Source organism: Choloepus didactylus, chromosome 5, assembly GCF_015220235.1.
Source record: "Choloepus didactylus isolate mChoDid1 chromosome 5, mChoDid1.pri, whole genome shotgun sequence".
Lineage (NCBI taxonomy): Eukaryota > Metazoa > Chordata > Mammalia > Pilosa > Megalonychidae > Choloepus > Choloepus didactylus.
Window position 1 is genome coordinate 141,380,065 of NC_051311.1, and position 13,065 is coordinate 141,393,129.

A 13,065-nucleotide genomic window follows, 5' to 3' on the forward strand; every position below is an offset into this window, starting at 1 on the left:
CATTCTGTGGAACAATGGATTTCATGAAATTATAAATAGGCACTTGAGAAATATTTGTTGAATGAATGGATGAGAAAATTAATAAAGGATTTCTAAACTCCAACTTGCAAGATACAAAATAGATTCAATGAAACTGTAAACAAGCTAAACATCTGCCAATGGGGAAATGACCAAATAAATTGCGGGTCCATCCATCTTATAAACTTCTATACAGTGATAAAAGCAACAGGTAGAGATATACATCCTAACACAGATCTTCAAGTCATATTTTTGAGGGAAAAGAGCAAGATGTAAAAGGATACATATAATATGTTACTATTTATAAAGCAAGCATGTAAAAATGATAAAAGTATGTGTATGCAACTACATAGAAAAATGTCTGAAAGGATACACATAAATCTAACAGGAAAGGGGTTGGGATTGGTAGGGGTAATGACCAAATGAGAAAAGAGCCTTATATGTAATATTAAAATTTTTTACTAAGGTGAGCACATTTTATGTATTTCTTGCATAATTGAATATATATATAAATACAAAACAGAGTTAATGATACTGAAACTGTGTTAATGACAAATCAACCAATGATTACATTCTTAACCATTAGACTGTGGGCCTTTGGAAGGCAGGGACCACGTCTTTGTTTATTTTTGTGGCTGAAGTGCTGAGTCGAGAGCCTAGAAGATTACATTTGTTCAGTATATACTTGCTTAAATGAATGGAATAAAAATTCATAATGAGGTCTACATGATAGATTAAGTCATTCATGCAGAATTTAGATTTCTCTCAATAATTTTGCTTTCATCCACTGAAGCTTTTATACCAAGGTGACTGTGTTAATTTAATCAAGTGATATGGCACCCAGAACTGACAAATATTAAGAGATATATTATAAGAACTGGCTCATGCAACCATGGCGATTGAATTCCATAGGGTAGGCCACGAGTTGGGAACTCGATGATGACACTGAATTCCCCAGGAGAAGCTGTCTGGCTGAAATAGATACAGAAATTCTTCTAACTGCTGAAATCATCAGCTCTCCCTTTAAGTACTTCAACTTATTGATGAGACTTCTCTCATTGCTGAAGGCAATCTCCTTTGTAGATTGTAGGTGTCATCAGCTGTAGATCCAATCAACTGACTAATGATTTAATTCCAAGGAATATCCTCACCATAACAATGAGGCCAGTGCTTGCTGAACCAAACAACTGGACACCATAACCTAAGTTGACATATGAACTTAACCATGTCACTGGCCCAGTTATCCAATTAATTCCTGTGATTAAGATATCCAAGCTGAGCCATTTAAGCGCCACAGTAAGGGTTCCTGGTCTACCTTTCCCTGCTTGATCGAATTAGGAGCTAAAGCACCAGCTTCCTACATCACATCAGATTGCGTGAAGGTGATGCCAGTTGGTATCTGACAAGTGGGCCTGCCCAGTGAACCTAGAGGTGGCTGTTGTTGAATGTGCAGACAGTTAAGTGAATGATTTGTAATTATTCCAATTTAAATGATGGAATCATGGACGTAAAATCATTTAAACAATATCAATAAGCTCATTGGTATTTCATGTAAAGTAAAGGCATTCAGAAACTCAACAAAAGAGCAGAGCAAACCTGGTAAAGTGTTATCAAATGTTTTGATTCCCATAGAGTCCATGAGTTTTAAAAAGGGGATAGCCTATTGACAGAGAAGTTCAGTAATTGGGAAGTGAGTTGTTATACATAAATTCAATTTCCAGATAACTGGTGTTTATCATTTAAGTGCCAAAACTGAATAAAACAATTTGATAAAAGTGCATCTTGTTTCACAGCCAAGTCCAAAAATATATATACATACAACGTAACTTCATAACTTTAACCCTAGAGACTTAAAATCATTATTTGTAAACATCAGTCCTTGTGTCTACATTTAGTGATACCCCTACAGATTTGTGTAGCTGAGCATGCCCCAGATTGATACACTTTAAAAATATTCTTCTTTGAGTCACTGTTTCTAAATTTTTTTAGTTTCTTCTCTTGCTGTCAGTTACCACTTGTATAGCTGTCAGGGTACTGACTCTGGCTGCTGTCCCACAATATACCTGCCTTAATTTAACATGTGCCAATTGTGAAATGGAAAGCCAGATAAATAAAATCATTGGCATTGTATGTAAAGGCAAACAGTCCCTTCATGGGGGTGGTGAAACTCCCATTAAGTAAGTACATAAATAAGCTTTAGTAAATGAACCAAGTGTTTGTCTATTCAGGTCCCTCTTTTACTCAATTCCTAGAAGATGGGATAGTTGAGGTGACTAGAAAATTGGTTTTGGGTTAATTGAACTATTACTGGATAAAGATATTCATATTTTTACTGCAGCATTCCTGAATGGTTACAATTTTGGGAAGAAGATCCAGTGGAGATTCTCCTGGATTTGGGGTTTGGTGCTGAAGAGCCAGACATATGCACACAAATCCCAGCCAGATTTCTGGGTTGTGGCTCTGCAGCCAAAGGAATCAACATCCATGTTTTTCTTGAAGCACAAAAGCAGCGCATGGAAACTGAGAACCCTAGCTTGTGTGGTAAGTGAGGACTACGTGGTGTGTACATCACAGCCATGGCCAAGTGGACAGCCAAGGCCTGTGTCAGGCAGGGTAGACTAGGAGATCATGTACAGTAGCAACCAATCCCTCTATCTCAGTGGCTGGAAGCAGAGAAGACTGGGTTCTTGATCACTCTACATGTCACTGTGTATGTTTGGGGGAGGGAGAGCTCTGCCCCACATAGTGCTCACTCAGGGACATGGCTCCACCACCTGGAACATCGCTGGTTGCCATGCAAGGGGAAGGGTGAAAAGAACCATAGTTGGCTCTTAAATCCTTCTGCTCAGACCCTATACATACCAGGTCTGCTCAAATTTTATTAGCAAAAATGTCACCCAGCCACACTTAACTTCAAGGGAGTGGGGATGTGCAATCCTACTGGACACCCAGAAGGAAGAAAACTGGCAACAATGATGAACAGCACTAATATTTACAACAGCTACAAACCCAGTAGGCAGAGAAACCAGGTTCTGAGTCTTTAGGGGAAACCTGAACCGTATCCTCTAGGAGGTTTAAACATTACTTATTCCATCATGGGTCATGAGTGGCAGTTACTGATGAGTTGTCTGTCATACCTCCATTCAGGCATACTATGCCTTAATCTTATAGCTACCATGCATGCTACTATCTTTCTCCAAATGGTGGCAGTGGAATACTTTTCTTCAGAATATTACCAAGAGTGTTGTTGGGGTATGTATACTGTGCTCAAATATTTTGGGGAAAAGATACCTGAAAGTGAAACAGACTTAATTCCTGCAGTATTTACTGATTATGCCAAGGTACACACTCATCCTCCTAGGGAAGTTATGGTGCAGCACTTTCAAAGTCATTTAGTGTAGAACCCCTCTTGGAGTCTCATCAAAATATATACCCTCTATAGAACAGTGTTTGAGGAATTCTGAATTGGAAAAAAAAATGCCAAAATTCTGTTTCTGAAACAATTTATTTTAAATAAATAAATTCTCTGAAAGGAAAGCCAAGTGAGATGAAATAGTTTTCTCCTCAAACAATATCTGGAGCAGAGTTTGCCAGAAGTCTTCATTTCAGTTTGCTTTTCTCCTGGGTTTTCATCATTATGTGGATGAAATGGGTCTCAAAATCTCAGCAATGAGATTTTTGAAGAAGAGTATGAAACCCTGAAGGTGTTACTATGTAATATGTCTTTACCTTTTAGAAGAAATTAAAATTGCCCTTTGTTATGTCCTCTTCCAAGTAACACAGAGATGCAAGTTCTTTGATCAATTTCTTATTTTGAGTGAATAATAACACTTAACCAATATCTGAGTAGTGTTGGAGCTGATCTGTGAAGTAAACCTCTTAGAGATGAAGTTGACACATGAATTATAGAGGAACTGGGGTTTGGCCCCCGTTCCTGTGATTGTTGGCCCCCTCGTATTTCACTTCCACTGTGCTAATACTGCATGATGACTATTCTCACCCAATACTTATCAATACACTTTTAATTAAAAAAGCTGAGGTCAGATATCAAAGAAGCAATAGTAAAATCAATTGGCTGTTCATAAGATAGAATGGAAAACATGGAAAGTTATGTCTCCATTTGAAATCAATACAGAAGTTTGGAAGTTGGGTGGGGGAAGAGGGATCAATGGATTCATTGTTCAATCTACCCAAAGGCAAAAAAAAGAAAGAAAAAAAAAACTCATCCAACATTTCAGACTATTTTGTTCTCTGAACTGACTGAACCAATTTAATTGATAGGCTTGTCTTAGCCTAAGTAGAAAAACCTATGGGATGGATATAAAACAGTCATAAAAGCTGAACTGTGATTCAGTCATACCCTCTGGCTCACAAGAGAGATTTAGCTTCCGCTAAAGCTGGAACTTTGACAGAATTTAGGGAAGCCATGTAACCAGAATGTTTCTTCTGAGAAATTTCAGAACCCAAGAGTTCCTATAGATCTTGAAGCAATATCATAGCTCTCCATGAGAAACCCATCACATTTTGGACACAGAAGGATGATTAGTCAGTATTTTCCCCTTTTGGGTGAAGGAAACAAGTGATCATAAGCATAGGGAATTACTGTGAAGGTGTAAACAGAGGACAGCATCCTTACCCATGTGTGTGGTCTTGAGCACCTGAGCTGTGCAACCCCGGATGCTATCCTGAGTTGAGAGAAGGCTGTGCAATTGAAACAAAGCATTCTGCTTTCATTGCTACTGTTTCATTATCCTGAAAAACCAAAAATATTTTCCAAACTGGCAATGTGTCCCCAAATTAGCCTTGCTTCATTAGGTCTCTCCCTTCTGCTAATTAAGCCAATACCTACATAAAGCCTAAATGGTTGATCATCCAGAGAGGTCTACAAGTTGAGGAGTAACATCCATCTTCTCTTGGAAGATTGACCACAATATATACCCTTCATGAATTTTGCACATTTATAATCATTATTTTATTTTAACAACCAATATTTATACAGCATTGTGCTTATACAACTTTGCTTTGATGCTCACAGTAGGTGTGAGAGATACATGAGACAGGTATTATTACCCTCACTTTCCAGCTGAAAACACTGACCACTTACAATGTGCATGGCACAGGGCTAAGTACTATCTGTACATTAATCCATCGACTCAGTCACATGTCCAGGGACTGGCTGACTTGGGATTTGGATCCAGGTCTTCTGACTCCACATGCTATGATCTGTCCACACTGTAAGGTGAATACAGATGGAAATGATGGAGATGGTGATGAGGATACCTACTGGATAAAGTTGTGGAGGAATACACAAGATCTCCTCTTGTGAGAAGACCTTAAGTTTACTCCCTTAAATTTAGTTTAATATACCTAAGTGTACAGATTTGCCTATACCTGTGGTTTTTGTTTATTGCTTAACACATATAAAAACTATAGGCATATTTGAATCTATCTAGTTAAAAACTATAGGCATATTTGAATCTATCTAGTTATGTATATTCAACTAAATGGTATTCACTTTCCCCACAACACTGTGGGGAAATACCCCTTGCGATGTGGGGGAAATATTTCCATAATATCAATGACATGTATTGAGAATAACTTGAGTTTCAAGAAACTTACAGTCCTTCCCAACTTGAAAATCACATGTTCAGTTTTGACTACAATGATAAAATTTTATTGAAAAGACTCAGTCTAATAATTTGTGTGTTCCTTCTATTGTTCAGGCCGTTTCCGACAGCTGGAAATCCTGGACCATGTGACCAATGCCTTCTCCTCTTTGCTGAATGATATTAACATCCTACAGAACAAAGCTGAAGAGAAAGATGGAGGAAAGAGTATGCAAAAAGGCACAGTGAGTGGGGCCAAAGAACATCGAAGAAGAATAGATGAACTTTTCAGGACAGCTTCAAAATGGAGCATTAGCAGGGACTGTTACCCAGAAATGTTGGAATCATTGAAGACGAAGGACAAAGTTTTCATCCCCTCTGCAAAACCAGAAAAGAGTGGAGCAGAGTTACCAGGGATAACAAACAGCCACGATCAAAGTCATTTGTCTACTTCGGCAGAACCTCAGTCTCTCCAAGCCTGTGCTGACCAGATACCAAGGCATCCTCCCCCATCTCTTCTGGGCAAAAGCTGGCCTCTCTCATGCATGCTGGCCAAGCATGCACCCCCTTCCTATGCGCCTGGCAATTTGGTCAGCAGCAGAACCCGAAAGGAGAACTGGATTCAGACTAACAGACTCAAAAACATGTCTCATCTTGCGGATAAATCCCCAGACTCCTTTGAAATGGAAGAGGTCAGTGTTGTCGCTTTGTGCTCAACTTCCTAAGGGAGATAACCCGCAGCAAGGCAGCCTTTGCCTTCTAGCCCTCATCCAACCATTCCATCTTTTAATCCCTCAGTACTGCATTATTACTATTAACTTGTTATTCCCCAACTCTTGTTGAGTCTAAAACATTTAAGGTTACTCTTGTTGCTCCAGTCGTAAATATACTGCCTTTGCTTTCTCCCACTCCTTTTGCTTTTCTTGCTCACAATTCAATCTGCAGGTCATTTGTGAATTGGTTTTTGCTCAGTGTCTTATTAAACATCTCAGCATTGTTTTATCTGCCCTCTAACTTCCCATATTTCACTTTCTTCCCACTCAGGGAAACTTGCCCTGACCACTCCTCCTCAGCATTCTTACAGCCTTGGCAGGGAGAGGCTTGTTATGTGAGAAACTGGATGTACCAATGTCATCTCCCCTCTAGACTGTGAGCTCCTTGAGGACGAGGGGATGTGCCTTAGAAATATTTCCCCCACAAGGCCTAATGTAGGGCCTTGGACAAGGACGGAGAGACTCAGGCTTGTTTTTTGTTTCTTTGGGTTAGTATTTTGACTGCTTGCTTTGGAATTTATCAAAATTCACAAAGCTCCACCCCCATTTCATGTGCAGGCTCTGTTTCTTCAGCTCCACCATCACTCACATTTATCTTCACATTTATCTAATTGACATCCACCCATACTTCTCAGGGTTTTTCTTCCCCAAACACATTCTCACCATTTCTCTATTCATAATGGCAAACAACTTGAGGAATTAGCTTGTTCATAACTGTTATTTAAGAGATTTACAAAAGAATACAGAAGAGCAAGGTTTACCCCTCCTCAAGCCCCCCCCCCATGCTTCCCCCCTCCCCCCAGCTGCCTTTCACCTATATTATCCAAAGGTAGGGCAAGATCTTTACATGCAAACTCCAAGGTGGGGCCCACCTCTTCATGGATTCCTCAATGGGCAAGGCTCTGTGACAGGCTCTGGACACCAACTCAGTGGTCAAGGGAGCCAGCAGGACAACTGCAGAGGGGAGCACAAACCAGTGATGTGATGGGGACAAGGACAGCCCTAGACATATACTTTCATGTCACCAGGGTGACATGTTTGGGGCTCTGGGGAGCAAGAGGAGGTTTTTCGATAGCCAAGGGGCTTAGAGGATCAAGGAACTTGTAGGAAGCAAAGCTCAACCATCATCTGAAAAAAAAAACCTAGGAGTTAAGTGAATATGCTTATTGGTGGTTCTCTCCACCCCACAAAGATATAAAAACTGCTCCAACATGTCGTCGTTAGTAGTTCTAACATCTATATATGTATGTATGTATATTTGCACAAGTATGCTTAGGCTTTATATCGAAAGATTTTAAGAATCTTAAAATTTTAAACTGAATTTAAAACAGTACCATAAAAACAAACAAAAATTATGAAAGGAGGTAAAAAAAATAGACCTTCGGCCAAATGCCCTGATTTGAGAATAAACTGAGATGATATTACAAAATAGCATTTTCTTTTAACTCAATCTTGCAAAAATAATTTAATTACCAAGTGAACAGTTAAATTACTATAAAGAATGTCAACCATACCTCTAATCTGTTAGTCACTCTGCTATATTAACCAGGATCCAAATAAGAACCTTTGCCAAACCCCAGCTCATTTTCAAGATTCAGTAGACTCAACTGTCCCGGACTGACTTACAAGGAAAGAAATGTTCATTTTATGTCATCTATATTTGAGAGTACAGAGATTGATAAATATCAAATTTAACATAAAGAACTAAGAAATGAATTCAGCTATTTCCCAGTATATTTTCAAATATGTTTAAATGGCAACTGTTCAAGAAAAAACTATACCTAAGTAGATGTAGTTATGGGGGGGGGGGACTCCCTAAGACACCAAAATAAAAGAAAACAAAAGCACATGTTCCTTGACACATAGTAGATACTCAGTAAATAATTGTTGAATGCGTCAATTACCACTAAATGTTTGGGACACTATAAATTGAGTCCATGGGTGGTTTTCATATTGCTAGAAAAACAGAAAATTCCGTTCAACTTCATAGCCAACTTTGTTTATGGTATTTCCTTTACTATTTTCCCAGATACTTATGTGTGCAGTTGATGTGTATCTAAGGCAGAGATAGCCCTAAAAAAGATGAAACAAAACAAAACAAAACAACTCAGCACTTAGATTTCATTTTTCTAAAAAGTATATTTAATATACATGCTCATTACACAGCCTGAGGAAAAATTATTTGTTTTACTCAATGCCAGTGGAGGAGTAAATGACGCTTGGGTAGGTTGTATCCTAAACAGGAGCTAATGCCAGGTTTAATATTTATTTTTCAATGGCAATTCTAAAAATCCAATTATAAGAAATGAAAAATATGTGTGAAATTGGCAGATTTTCATGGCATTTAAAATGTGAGCCAACATACTTACATATCTAGCTATTAAAATTTCAATTACTTTTGGCCAAATTTTGCCTCTAGATCAATCTATGATGCTTTCCCTAAAGTCCTACGAAAGACTGAATTTGGCAATATTTGGATCACTTCTTAAAATTATGATTGCAACAAACTTTGCATAGATTTTTAATACAAAAATTGACATATTTTTGCTTTTATTTTTATTTTGTAGACTTGAGCTTACTCCTTTCTCTTTTACATTTTAAGTAAATTTAGTATTTATGAAACTTATACAATTATAAACTCAAGGTAGGATCCACAACAAATAATCTTTAACCTTCCACCCTGCTTGCATATAGGGATCCTACTGTCTAAAAGTCACATGTAAGAATATTACCCATGTTACTAAACAGTGCCGATCAGCATCTTGATTAGAAGAGGAACACTTCTAAAGTTATCATTATTTCTTGATTTTTAATATTTTAGAAGAGAAAAAACAATTTTATTCTTGAATTAGCATTAAACCAAAATGTGATGCATCATACGCAATCTGCAAATAAATTTATTTTTTTTAAATCAATTAATAAGAGTGCTTCAGGTGGAATAACCCAGGCTTCATTTTAGATAGGTCTGACTCTTTTTTGCTTTTTTTTCAATAGGTAAACGTGCTTTATGTTGCACGAAGTGGATTTTTCTCCTTGGTATTGGTCACAGCAAATATATTCTTAATATACTTGCAAATTTATATGCTGCACAGAGGGGTTTGTGTTACCAAAACCAATAAAAATAATGCTAAAAAGCATGACTAATTAATTACAGGTATAAAGTAACTTTTTTGAAAAAAAAACAAAAGAGATGAAGGATTGAAAAAGAGGGAATAATTATTTCTTCTTGCATTCTTGAGCAATATCCTCATGGGCCTCAGTTTATTCCCAAATTAAAGTTCATTTTTGGCCACATGTACCACCAGAAAATGTTTATGTCCTTTGATCCAGTTTCCAGTATTAAGAATGTAATTCCAAATAAATAATATGACATGTAGACATAGATTTATGTACAAAAATAGTCATTTAACCATCATTTCTATTTGCAAAATTTAGAAACAATTCTAACAGTGGGAGAATGGTTAAGTAAACCAATGTGCATTCAACATATGGCCTATTTTGCAGTCATTAAAAAAGGTGTTTTTAAAGAAATTTCATGATGTGGGGGAAAAAAATCCTCCCTCCAAATTTTTAAGTAAAAAAATGAAACTACATAAGTATATCCAGAACAAATTTTTAACCAGAGTACCTGCAAATAAACACCCCAAAATATTAATAGCAACTGTTTTCTTACTTTCTCAAGTTTTCTGTATTTATCAAGTATCTATAGTATCTATCAGGTATGACTGTTTTAAAGGTAATATTTATTATTTTGTTCTAGCAGTTAATTTTATTCTTATTAAGAAAGTAATACTTATTAATTCATAACAATAACTTAAAAATAAATTTTGCTCTATAAATTTAGAAATTAAATTTGCTTTGAGTTGTGGAAGCCCTAAACAACTCAGTCATGAATTTTCTGAATGGCTCTCCATAAATTTACCAAGTCCTAACTAAATTCCAAGAGGTCTAAGCTCACAATTGGGAAATGACTTGATTTCTCCAAATATGTTTGAAGTTCTTTAGGAGAAAAAAAACCAAGCCTATAATAATGACAATATTATCATTTAAATTTCTTTCATATGCCACATGGTCCAGGAAGGGCCTCTGATTCTGCCACTCAGAATGGTCTCCCCTGAACTCCTTTAGCTCGTTGAAAATTTGTCATGGGTACTTGGCACATGCTATTTGAGGTCAAGAAGTCATGCTCATTCCTCCTAGTGGTACCAGCAGACATCCAATATATGGTGATTAAATAAATGAAGTGACTTTATGGTGAAAAAATTTCTGAGATTGATGCATTTTGATTTCTCAGGTCCAGAGCTTTGAAGAAGAGATTGGCAAGCCTCTTGACATAACTTCAGGAACTCTAGGTAAGAATTCATCAAGGTGAGCAATTTCATTGATCACCTTTCAGAAAGAGAATGTAAATAACTGTGACTCAACTTTCTCTATATATACAAAGTTTTAATTATCTTCAGGAGAGGCCATACATCTCTGCAGCATCTGGAACGTTAAAAACCTACTAGCAATGCAAATGTACATGTGAATTTAAAAATACTTATCACAGAAATGTTCAACATCCTTGGGGATAATTTAGTAGGTGTCTTTTCTGACACTAACTCTATACGATCTTACCAGGATGGTGGAATGGGTTGCAGAAAGGAGTGGGACTAACCCATGAATGCTGCCTTATTCCTAAATTCACTTGCCTACTTGATGTTGCTCAAGTCATATCACTTTACAGGGCCTTAGTTTTCTCATTTGTAATAAAAAGATAAGCCCAGAGGATGTTTAAGTTCTCTGACAGTACTAATATTCTACATTAAATGATAATAGGACCTTCACATTATACTCTCAGTGGAAGTAAGTTGCAACTTTCCAAATCATCTCTTAGAATGAGTCTATATCATCCTAGACAACAGAGAAGGAAGCCTTTCTCTACTCCTTACTCATATGCTCCCATTCAGCCATCACTGTGATTCAGCATTTCCATATTCCAATAATGGAGCTAGAAGCAGACAGGGATTAGTCAAGCAAAATAGAGCAGATGAAGCTAGCACATTTCCTGGAAGAAAATATGCAAATTTTTAATTTAATTTAGTGTGGTGTCAAACACATCTTTTTCATTACAAAGTGTATGTATAGGCATCATTTTGCTAAATGCTGTTTTAGAAATTATGCATTAGTAATTATAGGGTCCTGCTGATTACATAAATTGTTATCCTGCTCTTCAAAGTAATTACCACATAACCTGCATTGAGGTTTATAAGACAAAAATAAGCATCTGTTTTCCATCTAATTGAATGCTTCTCAGTGAAGCTGGAGGCCCCCTTGCCAATAGGAATTGCCTTCCTTGACATTCAATTAAGAGGTCTGCTGGTATCATGGAAGTCACACCAATCATTCCAAAAAATAATCTGGGAAGTTAGGCAAAAGTACTAATCTACATTTAACCTCCAATTGAGGAAACAAAGTAAAAGAGATGAAGGTTAGCCTAATGGAGAAACAAGAAATGGGATTTTATTACCTTCAAAAATAGTGCTAATCTAAGAAAGAATAGGACTGAGGAAAAATAGGTAAAACAGTTTCAATCAATGGAGAAAAGGGGAAATCATCACTTTGATATAATAGTTTCTGATTGCACATGGACTCCCTTAACCAATAGACTATGGGAACAGTGGTGCTTGCTGGTTCCAGGCCACAGGCCCTAACCTGCCTGGAAATGTCTGCTCTTGGGATACCCACTCTTGGGATACCCACTCTTGGAACACTCTCTCTGGGAATCCAGTCACCATGTTGTGGGAAGCCTAAACTACATGAAAAGGCCACATGTAGGCACTCTAATGGACAGCCCCAAATGAGTTTCCATATGAATAAGCTATCTGGGATGTCCAGCCCAGTCAAGCTGTCAGATGACTCCAGTCCCAGATGCCATCTGACTGCAACTGCATGAGAGAACCAAGCAACAGCTACACAACTGAGCTGAGTCAACCCACAGAATCATGAAGATAATAACAACTTGTTGTTTTAAGCCATACATATACACACACAAATAGTTTAAGACACATGATACACTCTTCAGATACTTTTAAAACTGAGTTAAAAACCATTTTTAAGACTGTATTTTCTCTTCTCAAAAAACTTTTCTGAAAATTATCAGAAAATTGTATTTAAGCATTTCACTAAATAATTTTGAGCAAGTTGACTTCATACATAAGATTATGACCTTGTGACCAAGGCCACACATTTACTACCTACCTTCACCTTGAAAAATTATTACTGAAATGGCAAAGGAATATAAAGAGAAGAAGGAAATGAATCTATCATTCATATTCCAGAAGGCTTGAGAAATTTAAGTGGGGTATATTATGGGTAAAATTGCAAACAATCCCAGGGGAAGAGCCAACCTAGGGATTGAAGAGACAAGTCCACTACAAAACTTCACTAACACCTTAAGGTCATTAATTTCCGAAAGAATCTCATTTAATTCTCAAATTGGACAAACATCCTGGTCTTCTCATAAGATGAGCAAACATAGGAAAATTACCATAAAAAGATTAAACAGTTCAAAATCAGAGGCTATTCAAAAGAAATGCTCACTAATAAAGGAATGACTACAAAGACTCATTAGAAATCTTTAGAAAAGAATATTTTCAGTGATATGTGTGAGAACATTGCATCTGTAT

General features: G+C 37.1%; 1 protein-coding gene across 6 annotated transcripts in view; it reads left to right on the plus strand.

Moving 5' to 3' along the window:
• The window catches only part of ITPRID1 (ITPR interacting domain containing 1), a 155,475-nt gene that overhangs the window by 67,568 nt on the left and 74,842 nt on the right, over nucleotides 1-13,065 (plus strand). For all 6 annotated transcript variants that reach the window (XM_037837014.1, XM_037837016.1, XM_037837018.1 and 3 more), the window contains exons 7-9: nucleotides 2,357-2,559; nucleotides 5,742-6,316; nucleotides 10,692-10,749. In XM_037837014.1, coding sequence (XP_037692942.1) covers nucleotides 2,357-2,559; nucleotides 5,742-6,316; nucleotides 10,692-10,749 — 836 coding nt within the window. The remainder of the gene's footprint in view (nucleotides 1-2,356; nucleotides 2,560-5,741; nucleotides 6,317-10,691; nucleotides 10,750-13,065) is intronic.